The sequence below is a fragment of the Desmodus rotundus genome, chromosome 7 (assembly GCF_022682495.2).
Source record: "Desmodus rotundus isolate HL8 chromosome 7, HLdesRot8A.1, whole genome shotgun sequence".
In the NCBI taxonomy this organism is placed as follows: Eukaryota; Metazoa; Chordata; class Mammalia; order Chiroptera; family Phyllostomidae; genus Desmodus; species Desmodus rotundus.
The window spans coordinates 91,831,899-91,849,661 of record NC_071393.1 but is presented as its reverse complement, the minus strand read 5'-3'; the positions used below and the strand labels follow the sequence as shown (position 1 = coordinate 91,849,661).

The 17,763-nt window shown below is 34.2% G+C and overlaps 1 protein-coding gene across 4 annotated transcripts in view; it reads left to right on the top strand.

Annotated features, from left to right (window-relative positions):
• Positions 1–17,763, top strand: part of VPS13C (vacuolar protein sorting 13 homolog C) — a 176,262-nt gene that overhangs the window by 67,582 nt on the left and 90,917 nt on the right. For all 4 annotated transcript variants that reach the window (XM_053928698.2, XM_053928696.2, XM_053928699.2 and 1 more), the window contains 11 exons: positions 2,131–2,270; positions 5,702–5,855; positions 7,862–7,941; positions 9,087–9,146; positions 10,576–10,738; positions 11,852–11,968; positions 12,600–12,703; positions 12,898–13,065; positions 13,548–13,852; positions 15,383–15,530; positions 16,061–16,169. In XM_053928698.2, the coding sequence (XP_053784673.1) occupies positions 2,131–2,270; positions 5,702–5,855; positions 7,862–7,941; positions 9,087–9,146; positions 10,576–10,738; positions 11,852–11,968; positions 12,600–12,703; positions 12,898–13,065; positions 13,548–13,852; positions 15,383–15,530; positions 16,061–16,169 (1,548 nt within the window). The remainder of the gene's footprint in view (positions 1–2,130; positions 2,271–5,701; positions 5,856–7,861; positions 7,942–9,086; positions 9,147–10,575; positions 10,739–11,851; positions 11,969–12,599; positions 12,704–12,897; positions 13,066–13,547; positions 13,853–15,382; positions 15,531–16,060; positions 16,170–17,763) is intronic.

The window sequence follows — 17,763 nt, the reverse complement described above, 5'->3', positions numbered from 1 at the left end:
TCTCTCTCTTCCTCTCTCACTTTCTTCCTTCCTCTCTCTCTAAAATCAGTGAAAGCATGTCTGCAGGTGAGGATTAAAAAAATTAGTATGCCAAGATAAAATCTTCAGAAAATAAAGGAATTTTGAAAGTGTTAGAGTAATTTATTGGTTTTAGTTCTAGTTGCACTACTAACCAACAGTGTAACTTTAGGTCACTTTTTCCTTTAAGCCCAAGTTTCTTCATTTGATTAAAAGGATTTTTGTGAATGACAATGCTTAAGATTTTAAATAAGCTACTTTTTTTTTTTTTTTGCTCCAATCTGGTACCTGAATGTTCTGGTAATAAGTTGGGTTGTATATGAATGCTTATGTAAGGCTGGTGATCACCTTAATATAAAGGAAAAAGGGAGATGAAGAAAAGACTGTCCAAACACAATTGACTGATGTAACGCAAGTGTTGGCAAGTGCGGTGTGTAACAGAGAAGTGTGCCACACTTACCAGGAAAAGGAAACCCTGAACAGCTGATGACTACCCTTCAGGGTTCTTCCCGGCTCTCCTTCTGGTATAAATTAAATGTGAACATGTTTCAGGCATCACAAGACAGTCTTCTCAGGGTCTTATGCATTCTTCATAAGATGAGTTTCTAGACAAGCTGTCACAAAGTGAGACCCTGGATTTTGATGTTCCTGTACTAATGAAAACACTAAAGTCAATCTAGAGTTCACCAAAGTTTTATCCGTATTCAGTCAGATCCTGTTTAAATATAATACGACTGATTTTTATGTTATTAAACTTATTCTGACAGTGTACAACATAATTTTCCCTTCTCTAGGGATTCTTGGTAAGACTATGTATTACAAGAATACATGTGTTACTGTGTTTCCTCTGGTGCCCCAGTTACCCAACATGGAGGCAAACAAGAATTGAGATCCTTGGAATGAGAAAAGAGGAGGAGCTCATAGTGAACTTTGTCTAAGTAGTTTCCACATGAAGTATAAACATTTCGTTATCAGAAAACCCAGCTATACCTAGTGTTTAGATTAACTCCAGAAACAAATGTGAGATTACTGTGCTCTGCTTAGTTACTATGTTGATAAATACAAGATTAGTAGGGGGAGAAATAAATGTAAATTTTAACTATAGAAATTTCTGGTAGTGATTATATTCATAGTTCTAGGAAATATGAATGTATGTAAAAAAATCAAAGAACCCATACCCAATTCTTTTCTCTAACTCTGGCCTAACTGATCTCTTTTTAATTTTGAACTGGAATGTAAGCTTCAAGAGGACAATGGTTATGTCTGTCCTTATCTCTCTGGTGTACTTAGTGGCTGGTACTGACTGATACATGACAGATGATAAACCAGTAAATATTTTATTGAATATTGAATGAATGAACTAAAATGAAAAAATTAGGGCAGTTTGATTTTATTTATGCTTATCACTTGCCAGCTTGAGTTACTTTGGGAGATTTAGAAAAACACTGAAACTACTGGGTTGGACAAAAAGTTCTTTTAGTTTTTTCTGTACAATGGCTCTAGTAGTGCTTAGTTCTCTTTAACCTCATTCAAAACAATTTGTTAGATTGTATTGTGACAGCTGTCATATCAGCGTGCATTAAAAAAAAACAATTGGTGAATTTTGTGCAGCCATTTTAATATTGAAGGTGGAAGAAAACATAACATTTTTGGCTGTCATGCTTTTTTATTTCAAGAAAGGTAGAAACTCAACAAAATGCAAAAAAGATTTATGCAGTATATGGAGAAGATGCTGTGACTGATCGAACATGTCAAAAGTGGTTTGCAAAGTTTCTTGTACTATTGGCATTTTGGCAAATAATGCTTTGCTGTGGGGCTGTATTATGCATTGGAAGATGTTTAGCAGTGCGCTTGGCCTCTGCCCACCAGAAGCCAACAGTAGGAGATCGCTGATATACTCAAAATCATCAAATCAATAAAGTTATTGGTGAAAATGAAAAATATGTCTTTTATATTATAGAAAAAACTAAAGTTTTCTTGACAGAACCAATATATTCTGCTTCTGAATATTAATATTATATCTGATAAATAAATTTCATTTTTGAGAGATTTGAGTGTTTTTATACAACTGTCAACGCACATTCAAGTCAAATGAATGTCTTCTTTCTTTAGAGTCCGATGATGAGTATTTTGATGCTGAAGATGGAGACATACAGACTGGTAGAAGTATGAAAGGATTAGAACGAAAAAAAGTTGCAGAGGTCCCAAATGAGGAGCTCATTAATCTTCTACTAAAGTTTGAAATTAAAGAGGTATGCGTATTTATTTTGTCTATAAATAAATATATTCTTGTTATCACTATCCTTGTAAACTATCGGAAACACTAAATATATGTAAAATATGGTATTCATTCTTCCTCAGTGTTTCTTACTGACTGCCTTATATTCTAATGTGAGGTTATGTACTAAGATATGTCAAAAATATCAGATTTTTTAAAAAGATTTTATTTATTTATTTTTTTAGAGTGAGGGAAACGGAGGGAGAAAGAGAGGGAGAGAAACATCAATATGTGGTTGCCTGTCATGTGTCTCCTACTGGGGACCTGGTCTGCAGCCCGGGCATGTGCCCTAACTGAGAATCGAACCAGGGACCCTTTGGTTCACAGGCTGGCACTCAGTCCACTGAGCCACACCAGCCAGGGCCCAATATACCAGATTTTAATTGTATATACAAATCTAATTATTATTGGTATTTATTTAAAGAAAGATATGCTCTGTACCATTAGTATTTTTTTACTTTTTTTTCTTTCATATTCCCATCCAAAATATCAGAAAATCCCCTGACTCTAACTTCAAAATCCATTCAAGTGATTGCTCTTCTCTTCCACTGCTACTGCACTGTCCAAGTCACTATCATCTCTTGCTTGAACTATGTCAGTCGCCTCTTAACTCTGTTCTCTACACAGCAGCCAGAGTAATCCTGTTAAAATAAAATTCAGATGATGTCATTGCTCTGCTCACAGCCCTTCTCTGGCATCCCATCTCACTCAGAGCAGAGGGCTAACTCCTTCCTGTGGCCTACAAGGCCTTTCATGTGGCTTCTTTGACTTCATCTTCAATTCTTTTCTGCCGTGCTCACTCTACTCCAGCTCTGTTACATTCATTCCTTCGGTAAATATTTATCAAGTGCCATCATGTACCAGGCATTGTTTTAGATACTGGAGCTACAGTGGTGAGCACAGTTCTTGCCTCATATTGCTTACACTTGCTTTTTGATCTCCCTTAAATATACCAAAGCACATTCTTTGTGCTTGCTGTTTCCTTTGCCTGGAATAGTCTTCCTGCATGGCTTGACTCTTTATTTCCTTTAGATAGCGAACTTTGCTGTGTGTAATGTACACTTTTTGCCCAAATTTTTGAGTGGAGAATGAGGATGCACATATACATGGATAGTACTAATTCCATATCTACCGTATTTTTCGGACTATAAGATGCACCGGACCATAAGATGTACCTAGGTTTTAGAGGAAGAAAATGGAAAAAAAAATCCCACTCCACCCCACCCCCCTAGCGAGCCAGGTAAGCTACGTTTGGACTATAAGATGCACCCCGATTTTCCTCCCAAATTTGGGGGAAAGGTGCATCTTATAGTCGGACAATACGGTATATAAATGTTTTTAATCCTTTTATTTATGCTTATGTGTTAAAAAATGTAACTCTACAAAGCAGTAACAATATTTGTATGTAAAATAATACCCTGGAATATAGTAATCAGTTTTGCTTCTAAATATAAATAAATAAAAAGTTAAATTAAAAAATTAAAACAAAAGATTGTTTTCCTGAAAGTTTGGGCCAAAAACATGGGTGCACATTATACACAAGAGTGCATTATACACAGCAAAATACGGCATTTACTCAAATGCCATCATATTGAAAAGGCCTCGCCACCCAACATGAGATAGCAACCTTTATTTTCCTGTACTCTCCTTAGACAAAGGCCTTGTCTGTCAGGGTCACTTCTATGTGTTTAGTGGCTGGCGCAGCCTTGTACATGGTAGATAATGCCCAATTAATATTTTACTGAATACTGAATGAATGAACTAAAGTGATAATCAGAATCCTTTTAGAAAAAACATGGTAGTGCTTTTTGAAATATTTTTCCCAATTTGACTTTCTTGTCATTTTGAAGTTTTAAATGTTTCTGTAGTGAAATTTATCAAATCTTTTCTTTATATCCTAGTTTAATATGTTTAGAAAATTATTCTTCATTGCAAAAAATATTTACTGATGATTTAATATTTTTTTATTTCATTGCTTTCATGTAAATCATCAATGTATCTCACATTTATTTTTGTATGTCAGTTCTGTATTAAATATCTTGCTGTACTATAGTTTCTGTTTTTCAGTTGTCATTCCTCCTGGTTTTTCTTAAGTATATAATTTTATCACTACTAATACTAATTTGTGCTTTCTTTCAGCATTTATATTGTTCTAGTTACTATTGCTGCCTCACAGTTTACCCTAAAATTTAGTAGCTCAAAATAGCTATTTTATTTTGCTTAGTTTTGCAGGTTAGGAATTCTGGAAGTGTGCAGCTTAGTAAGTTTTGTGTATAGTCTTTCACATGCTTATACTCGGATTTGACTGAATGCTTTAATGACCTGATGTATCAGAGGGGCTCAGAGGTGTCTCACTCATGAGACTAGCAGTTGGTACTGGCTGTTGGCTAAGGAGCTCAGCTAGAATTGCTGACTGAACGCCTACTCATTGCCTCCTGAGAAAGGTAGTCTCAGGGTAAATGATCTTTTTGTGTGGCAACTAGCTACCCTCGAGTGAACATCCCCTGGTGGAAGTTTCATGGCCTTTTTTGACATTGGAAGTCATTGTAGTATTACTTCCTCCGTACTCTATTGATTAAGAGAAATAACAAGCCTGTCCATATTTAATCCTCACCCAAGGATATGTTTTTATTGATGACATAGAGAGGCAGGGAGGGAGAGAGAGAGGGATGGGGTGGGGGGGTTGAGAGAGAGAGACAGAGAGAGAGAGAGAAAAGCATTGATATGAGAGAAACATCAATTGGTTGCTTCCCATACATGCCCCAACAGAGGCTCCAATCTGCAACCTAGGTATGTGCCTTCACTGGGAATCGAACCTGAAACTTTTTGGTTTACAGGACCACACTCCAACCAACTGAGTTACCTGGCTAGGCTGGGACTACCCAAATTTAAAGGGACAGAGACCTCCGTCTCTTGATGGAGTATTAAAGAACTTGCATGTTTTAAAAATTGCCACATATGTGTTTTATTTTTCACCTGCTAAATTTACTGGCTATCATTTCCAGAATAAATTTCAATAGTAGTATAATAGCAAATATCCTTATGTTGCTTTTTATGTTAATGGGAATGTTTCTTGTATCACCAAACATGATTTCTTTTTTGAGATACAGGTTTAAGAAAATCATGTTAAGGAAGAATCCATACATTCTAATTTTACTAAATTTAAAAATATAAATCACTAATGGATACAAAATTTCCTCATTTTTACATAGACATTTTTATATTCTCAATAATAGAATTTAATATGGTGATTTCCAGTCATGGTAAATAAGAATCAGGGTAGACAAGTGTGAGCAAAATTTCTACTATTCTCATGATGATATGTATGAAGAAGGATTTTGTTTTTATATTTTTCAGTATGATTCAAACTATTTAACCTTTCTTTGGCTGTTCTGATTCTTTTAGGTGATTTTGGAATTTAGCAAACAACAGAAAGAAGAAGATACAATTCTAGTATTTAATGTTTCTCAGCTAGGAACAGAGGCTACAATGAGAACATTTGATTTAACTGCAGTATCTTACCTAAAGAAAATCAGCTTGGATTACCATGAAATTCAAGGTAGTGGCCTTAAAAATGGAAATGATGATAATATAAGTATAAAACCACTTTTGAGAATCTGAATACTTTCATTTATATAATAATGTTTATAATAAATAATAGGTATCACTGTTCTATGCATTTTTCAAATAAAAGCACATTTATAACAATGCTATGAGGAAAACAGTGTTGTTGTCTCCAGGTTCCAGGTGGGGAAAGTAAGGCAAAAGTTCTTTATATAATTTATCTAAGGTCGTTCATCCTAGCTATTGGCTGAACCCTTGAAATCTGGCCTAGGGTCTGTTTTCTTAACTATTACTACCGTCTACTTCCTTAGAGAGTCCATATGAATCTCCTTTATATGGGGAATATCACTCCCATTTTGGAAAAAATGGCTAAATAAAGGGAGATTAGGTGGCTTACTCAAGATCATGCATCTTTTGAATGGCAAAATTTATTTCTGGGCTTATAATATTGAAGTCCTTGTTCTTTCTATTGAATAGGGTTCATATATAAGAAGCAGCACCAGGTTATAAAAATAAAAATGGTGAGATGTAAAATTCATTCTTTCAGAACTGCTTGTAGTTTATTTTAGTATATGTATACATCTTATGTGCATATGAGATATATAAGAAATGAAAGAATGGGTGAGTCCACGGTAATTAAAATTACCTAATATTTGCCTAATATTTTAGTCAAATAAAAGAGCTATTTTAAATTTTTTCAAAAGTAGTTGAAACTAAAATAAATCTCAGTTTAGTAGAAAAATGTCATGTAATAGTAAGTTTCTATAAGCACTGTGTTAAGATGGAGTTTATATTACTATTTTAAGGGAAACAAATACAAATATTGAATATATTTGTTAGGCTATTTTTTCCTTTAGGGAAACTTAGTTCACTTAGTTCAAGGGAAATGAGAAGTCTCAGAACAGGAGTTATAGAACTACAAATAATAAAAGATGGATTAAATGGTGGATAAATCTCTTCTCCCTCCACAGCTTCTTGAGGCAGTTCCATGGTACATCTACCTAAGGATATAGAAGACATCTGCTAGTACCTGCTGTTTTTAAATTCGAAGAAATTTAACAATTCTATTTCCCTAAAAAATCTTTTTCTATGTAAGCCTTCTCTTAGGCTAAACAAAGAAAAATTATTTACATTTTTTAATATGAAGGAAATATTTGTTCAAAGAATTTTAGAGTTCAATAGGGTATTACATATATTGTAGTCCAACCTCCTTGTCATATAGTTGAGAAAACTGAAGTTAAATACCTTTTGATAAAGGAAATGAACTAGAATTCACATTTCCTGATTCTTACACCTTACCAATGCATATATGGCCTTAAAAAATCTTGAGAAGTTTTTATTGCTTTTTAACACAGGTGTAAAATAAATACACATGTTTCTAAAGTAGTTGGATGACAGAGGTAGGGTAAGGATTTGGATTGGTTTATTTCTTCACCAGTGATGACCCTAGCATTTAGTAATCATGAAACCAACTGCAGATAGTCTTTTAAAGCCTGGCTCAGTGCTTCATTCTCTTCCTAGTGGGAAGAGTGCAGAGCGGAGTCTTTTGGGGAGTCCTGCTCGGGATGGGCTATATCCATGGCCAGGGCAGGCAGGAGCGGGAGGAAACCCATGAAAGGACCTCTTGGTCTTATGTTTCCAATATTCTGCAAACAGCTATTTCCCATTAATCATGTTGGTTAGGCGGCAGAGAACTCACCTGTCTTTCTAACACGAATCTTCCAAAAGTAGGACATGGAAGAAATTGATTAAGTAATTGTATTGGAAAAAATTTATCCTTCAGTATTTTTATTTTTTTAATTTTTAACTTTTTCTTTTTATTGAATTCATTGGGTTCTCACTGGTTAACAAAATTATGCACGTTTCAGGTGCTCGATTCCAGAACACATTATCTGCACACTGTATTGTATGTTCACCACTGTAAGTCATAAGACATCTAGAAAATTTTAAACTTAAAAAAGAGCAATTTGTTTGAAAACATTTTTCTTTTTTTTAATCTAGGATCCAGAAAGAAGCCCCTTCACTTGATTAGCTCTTCTGACAAAACTGGATTAGATCTTTTAAAAGTGGAGTATATTAAGGTATGGGCCATAGAATGTTTATGCATTGGTTGAATACTTCAAGCTATCCTCTAAAAGGAAAAAAGATGACAATAGATTACTGAAAGGCCTGGGTGTGTATCATAGGTTTTAATCACAAGGACATTTACTATTTCTCTTTCATTCCTACACCTTCTTTCTTTTTCACTTAACTACAAAAGTAGACTAGAATTTTTACAAAGCCACTGAGCATCTTATCCCCAAAGATGGAAGCCTGGGTTTTCCCAGGAGCCCTACTCCTAACTTCTAGAGCATACTAGCCTACCTACATTCACTGTAAATGTAGGCTATATTTGGCTGAGTGTTCTGTATCAAAAGGGATAAAGTTAAATTGGATTGGGTTCAGCAGAGAACTGCAAGAATTGGGAAAGGACTCAAAGATTTATCACATGAGAAATGCTGAAGGAAGTGATTGTATTGAGCTTTGTTTAAGGTCAGTTGATTTGTTTAATCGTTGGACACTCTTTATTGAAATGCCTTTATGTGTCAAATTCTGTTAGGTACTTCGGATGGAGAGATGAACACTAGTAGGGAGATAGGTAAAGAACGACTAAAATGTAATGTGATGATTCTTTAATAAAGAAGAGCACAAAACATAATGGGAGCAGGGAGGCAGGGAGACTGGCCTAGCCTGTGACTCCTCACATAAGGTAAAACTTTGAACTTACTGTGAATACTACCAAGAGCAGAACTTGAACCAATTAGTAATTATGATGGGTGATTGATTTCCGATTCAGTATGAAGAGCTCACTAAATCAAAGTTTTCTAAATACTGAATTTGTGAGAAAATGAGGTTTTCTCTCACCGAGGATATCATAAAATAGACTTGCCAAAGACTTCATAAGGGGTTGCAGCACTCAGTGCTCGATGGGCTAGATGAGGTTTAAACCTTCCAACCTTCAGAGTTCATAAATCTGATCCCAGCTGCATTTTTGCAAAAGTAAATGCTGTTATGCTCTCATATGTTTGAAGAGGACAGATTTGTACTATGAAAATAAATTATTTGGATGTAACTCTAAAATGACAATAATATTAAATATATAATGTATATAAAATACAGTTGTAACAATATAAATGAGTTAATTAGAAATCGTAAATTATTTGTTTGGTATTAATTTGTTTTTTAGGCTGATAAAAATGGACCTAGTTTTCAAACTACTTTTGAAAAAACTGAACAAACAGTTAAGGTAAGAAATTCTACTAAAGTAATATATCCTGTTTGAAAATAACCTACTCTGCAAGTCTCCAGTATCCTTGAAGGAATATTGACTGGGTAATTTGATGAGGTAATCAGGAACCAATAACGTTATAAATAAAACAAATAGATACCCACCATGCTCTGTTCATGATTCAGTGTAGTAAAGCCTTTGTTTTGAATTACTGTATTACATCCTAATTATTTCTAAAGAAGGAACTGTTATAGATGAAGGAACTTCCATTTACGAAGAACAGAGTTTTAATACAAGCTGGATAACTGTTGTTTAAGGCAGGGCTGAGGAAGCGTGTGAAATACAGGGAGAGATGTTGAGTACTTCTGGGGCATACTGAGGTAGTTGGGCAGAGGAAGAAGAGGCCAAATGAGTTGTGGGCTACATTATAAAGAAAATGAAAGAGATGAGTTTACATTACACTTTAGAGAGAGAGATGAGAATCTGTTATTGTTAAACTTTCTTTTTATAATTTTTATAACCACTTAAGTGTTTTGATGTAATGAAAAGAAATTCTTTTGTATACACAAAGATATAAAAAAAATTTGAATTCGCTATTAGAAAACCACGTATTTTTGAAAGCAATTTATGTTGCTGTCTTAGCTTTCTGGACTCATTGGTATAAAAAATTAATATTTTTTTCTATGTTATATATTCTTTGGTTTTTCTTTCTTTCTTTATATATATTTTAAAGATTGTATTTATTTATTTTTAGAAAGAGGGGAAGGAAGGGAGAAAGAGAGGGAAAGAAACATCAATGTATGGTTACCTCTCACACACACCCCGCTTGGGGACCTGGCCCGCAACCCAGGCATGTGCCCTAACTGGGAATCGAACTGGCAACCCTTTGGTTCATAGTCTGGCACTCAATCCACTGAGCTGCACCAGCCATGGCTGGGTGTTTTTTTATTTGATAGGTCCATTATTGTGGTTTTAGAAGATCATTTAGTGATTGAGAACTGACTTATATACTTTTTATATTTAAATCTCATGAATGTCATATTTTCAGTCATTCCTTGCCTTCTGGAATTTCATGGTCTAATTTATCTGTTTTTTGGAATCATAATAAACAGTCAATTGCAGATCCAAAAAACCATAAATATGTTGAATATTGGGTTGACTCTGACAAGCATATTATAGGCTCCATGATCAATTATGCTAGGGGAATAGAATAATAATTAGGTTAGTTTGGTACTCAAATGACCCCCTGAAGTATGTAAGGGTAATTTACTCTCTGTGTATCCCTATTTAAGGGATATATTGTGAATATTCCTATCCTATCTGTTCCTTCCAAGTTGTGGAAGGCAGTTACGTAAGCCTAGCTGGAGAAAGGCCTTTTGGGTCAGGCTTGAAGACTACCGGTATAATTGGCCTAGGAAACTAATTTTCCTCTTTTAAACATTTCCAGGTGGCTTTTTCATCTTTAAATTTGTTGCTACAAACACAAGCTCTCCTCTCTTCTATTAATTACTTGACAACCATTATTCCATCAGATAGCCAAAAGGCGGGTGATACCAAGGAAGTACAGATTTCAGCTGAAAAGCAGCAGAAAAGTTCAGCTCTCCAGAAAGGTATGAAAAACAGTTTTTTAATTTTTTTTCTTGTTAGTAAGAGTTTTAGAATTCTAGAGCTTAATGGGTAATCTAAAGAGACCATCTAGTTTAGTCACTTACAGGCTATTTTACTCACTTTTTTGCTTTTCTTCAAACTCAAGCATTTGAGGGTACCTGATATATAAACTAAATATAATTAATACTTTTGTTTGTAAAAATGTCTGTTTCTGTTCTTATATTGGTAGTGGTGGGAGATGACTTTAGGAGGGAAAAGACCTCTGTTTACACTGAGTTTTACATACCTTCTCAGTAGCTCCTGAAGGGGTTCCCTAGAGGCTTAGCCTTCCCTGCCATTATACAAATAAGGAAATCAAAATCCAGAAACATGAGGGCAGGGGCATAAGGTTAGCATGTAATTGATCAAAAGCCTAGATTTTCCTTCATCTTCTTTTTTCTTTTTTGTTGTTCAAGTACAGTTGTCTCCATTTAAAAGCCTAGATTTTGGATCAGAGAGAACTCAGTTCAAATGCTGACTGCTACTTAAACTATGTGACGATAGGCACATTACTGAACTTCTCTGAGTTTCAGTGTCCTTATTTTGTTTAAATTTTTTCCTTGTTTTAAACTATAAAAGTGACACGTCACTATTAAAAATGAAAACTCACAGAATATATAAAGCAAAAAAGTATTTGAAATCTTCAAGAACTTGAGAATTTTATAATTTTGGCTTTTGTTAATTTATTGGGGTGGCATTGGTTAATAAGATAATGTAGGTTTCAAGTGTATAGTTCTATAATACGTCATCTGATTATTGCATTGTGAGCCCACCACCCAAAGTCAGATCGTCATCACCATATATATCCCTTTCCGCTTTATTACCCCTCATCCCCTTCCCTCTGGTAACCACCATACTGTTGTCTGTGTCTATGAGTTTTTGTTTGTTTTTCTTATTTGCTCATTTGTTGCTTTCAGCTTTATATCCCATGTATGAGTGAAATCTTATGGTTCTTTTACTGACTTATTTTGGTTTTTAAAAACAGAATTGTGGCTCACTTAATATAGGGAAGAAACCTTAATAGAGTTTAGATCATTAGGAATTCACTGCAATAAAATGCTTTGTTTTATTCATAGTGATTGTGTCCTCTAAAGATAGTGACATTATTGACTTCAGGCTGTTTGCCAAGTTGAATGCTTTCTGTGTGAATGTTTGTGAAGAGAAGAATAATATTGCTGAAATCAAGATTCAAGGTAAAGTTCTCACAGTATTGAAATTTGTTCAAAAGATAAGGTGTTTTTTAAAAAAGAGATTTATTTATTTATTTATAGAGAGAGGGGGAGAGGGAGGGAGAGAAACATCAGTGTGTGGTTGCCTCTCATGTGACCCCTACTAGGGACTTGGCCTGCAGCCCAAGTACCTGCCCTGAGCGAGAATTGAACTAGTGACCCTTCGGTTTGCAGGCCAGCACTCAATCCACTGAGCCACCCCACCCAGGGCTGGAAAAGTAGAGTTTTTGTCTTCATTCATTCCAAACTGGAACTGCATCTACTAGTCTGAATTTAATTCATGAAACTTTTATAGCTTCCATGTAAATGACTGGATATAAGGTGTAAAGGATTTACTAAAATCCCAAGGTAATCTGTTAGCACTAGATGTAGTCTTTTCAGAGGGTTGAAATTTCAGTATTTTTTAATGAGTTTACAGGTTCCATTGTTTATAAAACTAAAAATATGTAGTTTTGCAACTTAGTTATCAATTGGGAGTTCAAACATTGTTAAATTTATAAGTGTATCACCCTGTAAAGTAAAATTATGCAATGCAAAGAAACAGACTAAGACTTTGTTAGATCTAAAGAAATGATAATAGTAAATTTTTTTTCAGGACTCGATGCCTCTCTTTTTCTTCAGTCGAGAAAACAGTCTCTATTTGCCAGACTGGAAAATATTGTTGTCACAGATGTTGATCCTAAGACAGTTCATAAAAAAGTAGGTGATAATAAATAATTAATATGTTTAATGACAATGTGAAATGTTATTTTAAAATATATAGTTAAAAAACAGTGAAATATATATTGATAGAAAAATGTTTCTATAATGATTATAAATATAAGTCCTTTGTAAATGGAGTTTTATTTTGTTGTTTTCCTCTTGGTGAATACATGTAAGTCTCTGCTTTTCAGGCGGTGTCAATCATGGGAAATGAAGTATTTCGTTTTAATTTGGATTTGTATCCGAATGCTACTGAGGGAGATTTCTATACTGACATGTCCAAAGTCGATGGAGTGGTGTCACTCAATGTTGGCTGCATTCAGATTGTCTATCTGCATAAATTCCTCATGTCGCTCCTGGTAAAATCACTATTTATATATTGACTTTTCAACTTAGAAGTAATAACTCTGATAATTGTGATTGCACAGCTTACAAACTCTGGATTTTAGGGTATGCATTGTTTTGATTGTAGATGTTATTTATGCATTAATGTGGAGGTCAGAACCTCTCTTTAATAGTTAAATTCTCAATCATTTAATGATTTTTATCTAAAAGTGGAATTATTTTTGCTACAACATAATGAAGCCAAATTTTCAAGTATAAAGACTATTAAAAATATTTTTTTCTCTTTTCCTCAGCCATATAACTATACTTATAAGCCCTTCTCAAGTAGCACATAAATACAGGTAGATAATTAGTAATTCCTTTCTAACTCTAGAAAAATAGCACTCAACTGAAAGTTATCTATTGGAAAAAATTAGCACATAAATAAAATGAATATGGTATTAATGGCCTGCATGTCCTCTGTTTGAATTTCTCCTTTTATACTTTGTGTCCACAGAACTTCCTGAACAATTTCCAGACAGCCAAAGAGGCTCTGAGTGCTGCCACTGCCCAGGCTGCAGAAAAGGCTGCCACGAGTGTGAAAGATCTTGCCCAGAGGAGTTTTCGGGTTTCTATCAATATTGATTTGAAGGCACCAGTTATTGTCATCCCTCAGTCTTCCATTTCCACCAATGCCGTAGTGGTAGATCTGGGGTTAATCAGAGTTCACAATCATTTCAGTCTGGTGTCTGGTGAAGACTACTTAAACCCTCCAGTAATTGATAGAATGGACGTGCAACTAACAAAGCTTAAGCTTTCTAGGTACACTCTTTTAGTAATTATGAATTTAAATATTATTTAATGTTTCCCACGCAATTTTATGACCATGAAGTCCATAGCCAACATATTCTATTGCACAGAACAGTTTTTAAAAATTAACTTTTTATTTTGAGAAACCTTAAACCTTTAGAAATGGCAAAAATAGTATCGTGAATGTACCCATTATTCTTCACCTAGATTCACCAATGGTTTCTGTTTGCTCTAATTGTATGTACACATTATTATAATTTATAACATTTAAAAATTTTTATTTTTTATTGCGTGTAATGCACATTTAACATTACCTGAGTTTCAGGTGTACAACATGCTGACATGACTCAGTACTTGTGTATGTAGCAGTGACCCCCATAGGAAGTCTAGTTTAAACATCCATCATCACACATAGTTACAAAAATGTGTTTTTTTTGATGAGAACTTTAAAGATCTGCTCTCTTAGAAACTTTCAAATATACAGTACAGTGTAATTAACTGTAGTCCCCATGCTGTACATTATGTCCCTAGGACTGACTGACTTAATAACTGGAAGTTGAAAGATTTTTTGCTAAACCATTTGAGAAGAGAAATCTTAAACACTTTAGCGTGTGTTTCCTAAGAACAAGGATATTTATCCCCTTACATAACCATAATGCAAATGCCACGTGAGTTCTGCAAATTTAACATTGATATAATACTGGCCTCTAATATGTAGTCACTATTCACGTTTTACCAGTTGTTCCGAGAATGTTCATTATGATAATTTTCCCCTTGGTCCAGGATCACACATGGCATTTAATCGTGCCCTGTGCCACCAGGGGTTGTGCACTGATAGACGCTTGTTTTGGAATAGCTCTTCAGCTTTCCTTTGTTTTTCGTGGTAATGACAGCTCTGAAGATTACAGTCTAGTTATTTCATGGGACGACTGTCAGCTTTTCTTTTGTCTGGTGATCTTTCATGATTTAATTGACCTTACGCATTTCTGGGAGGAATACTGTGTGAGTAATGATGTATTGCTAGGGCTCATGCCCGAGGACACTTGCAAGTCTGTACATAATTTGTTTTAAAATCATTTTATATGTCATCCAAGGAGATTTAATTATCCTGAATAAAAAAGGAGTGATTACACAGAAAGTCCAGAAAATAATCCTGGTAAAGAGCTTTAGGAAACTCTTTAGGAAATGCTAACTTCGTCTTGCCATTTTTTTCTTTAATCTGTCCCAATGCACCTGTCACTTTTCGGACAATTGTATTTGATGATTCTCCCCATATCTTCAACAATATGAATTTCTTTTTAAAATTTATTGTCACCTATCTTAAAGAAAAGAGTTTTCTTAATGGCTGATTATATAACATATATTTTAATCCGTCCTTGCCAGTGCACTATAGATTAAGTTAATGATAGATTGAGTTTAGAAAACACACAGCATAGTTCCAAATTAGTGTTAGAGTAGCACCTTTTGACTTCGTGTTTTTTAATGATATGTTGCATTTCCTCCCTACGTTTATGCATACATATCAATTATATTTTTCATTAGGACAGTGGTCCAGCCTGGCATTTCCCATCCTGATATTCAGCTGTTGCACCCAATTAATTTGGAGTTTTCTGTAAATCGGAATCTAGCTGCATCTTGGTACCACAAGGTGCCTGTTGTAGAAATTAAAGGACATCTTGAGTCAATGAATGTAAGTATGGGAGTTTAAAACAATCTTTGTTACTGAAATTTTAGACTCTGAAGACTTTCTTTGTATAAGTCCAAATGAAATGTGGAATTTTTTACTGATTGATATCTAAACACCACTAAGGTAATTACAGCATCAAGGGAAATGCCTACTTGTTCTATTTTAGATGGCCTTTTTATTTCACTCAGATTGTTGTTTAAAAGTGGAGTTTGTGTGTTCTTTTAATTTGTCACTTTTAAAAAAAAATTATCAGATTACTATACTCATCAACTTTCACTTAAGTATCATATAAGTGGATGAAACTGATATTGACTCATAAATCACATTATTTTTCTTCAGATGGTTTCTTATTTTTCAAAATAAATATTTTAACATGAAATAAGCACTGAAATACTTGAGTAGGTAATGAATAGATAATTTTTCAGTCGTTTTAAAGATTATTTTATCCTTAATGTTTTGTTATGTTCTATATTAAAATTGTTACATTTAAAAATGAAGTATCTTTATTTTTCTTTTACCTTAATATGTTACAGGTTAATCTAAATCAAGAAGATGTTAATCTTTTATTTAGAATACTAGCAGAAAATCTTGGTGAGGCTCCTGGGGACTTGAATAAAGTGAAACCAAGAATTCAAGAGACAGGTAAGAGGTTGACAGTAGGTGGCATAATACGTGTGTCTATTTATTTTTCAGTGGAGTAGGGGAAACAGACTATAAAAATGAAGTAAGCAAGTGTATGTTTATGTATTGCAATTTTTAGTAACAAGAAAGCAAATAAGATGATATTGAATACAACCATAGTTTGCTTTTTAGTTAAGGAAATAATTAGTTTTATTTTCAGACTTCTAAGTTGCATGATGTAGGAGGAGGCCAAAAAGGAAGGTTTCAAATCAATGGTTGATTCTTAGAATAATGATTAAATTTGCATTTATAAAAAAAATTTTAAGTTGGCACTAGGCTATGGTAGCGTACTTGTTCTGATTTTTAAACAAGGGTTAGTAGTAAAATATGTATAAGAATTGAAATGGTTGATAAATTTCCACTCAATAAAGATACAAAAAAAATTGTACTTTAATAAAAATGCAAAGAGTTTAAATTATTAGTTACAATGGTCCTTTTGACTTAAAGGCAAAATAACTACCAGATTTATTAAGCTGTTTTATATGTATGCATATATACATACACATATATAATTTTTATTATTTCAAACAAATGGTACCATCCTATGTGTATGTATATGTGTGTGTGTGTGTGTGTGTATTTCTGCACTGTGCTTTCTTTTTATCATCATCACACAAGGACCTGCTTACTGGTTTTAGAAAGGGGAAGGGAGTGAGGAAGGGAGAAGGCGGGGGGAGAGAGAGAGACAGACAGGCAGACAGACATTGATGTAGGAGAGAAACATTGATTGGGTGCCTCTTGTATGCTCCCTGTCTGGGGACAGAACCTGCAACATAGGCATGTACCCTGATCAGGAATCGAACTTGTGACCTCTCAGTTTATGGGACGACGCTCCCGCCAGCTGAGCCATACTGGCCAGGGCTGCACTTGGCTTTTTAAAGAATTAGCAGTGTATCTTAGCGTTTATATTTATATCTGTCCATTCTATATCTATACCTATATACTACATATAGAAGAATTGCCTCATCGTTTTTAGTGGCTGCCTGGTATTAATTCTGTTGAAGTATTATAATTTATTTAGGAAGTTCCCATTGGTGAACATTTTAGGTTGTTTTCAGTCTTTCACCCCTGTTGCATTGATTGTCTTTGTACATACACTTTTACAGGTGCATGTGTGTGTGTTGGAGAAATACCGGGACTACTGGATTAAATACTTTTAAATTTTAATTTTAATTAAATCCATAATAATTTATGCATTTAATAAATGACAGACCTTGCCAGTTACCCCACATAGAGCTTGTACTACTTTTGCGCTCCCACCAGACCATTTTTGTGTGTATGCCTATTGTAACAGAGCGCTTTATCAGATTTTGAAATTTTTGCCAGTTTGCTAAGTGATAAATGGTATCTCCCATTATTTTTTTCATTTCTAAAAATCTTTTAAATCTGAACCTAATATAATGTCATATGTAAGTTACATCTTAATTAAAATAAAAAACAAAAGAAAAATACCCAAAGCTAGGTGTAAAACCCTTTTTTTATTGTATGTATGGTAATACATGTAATAAAGCACACAAATCGTAAGTGTACAATTCAGTGAATTTTTACATGTGGC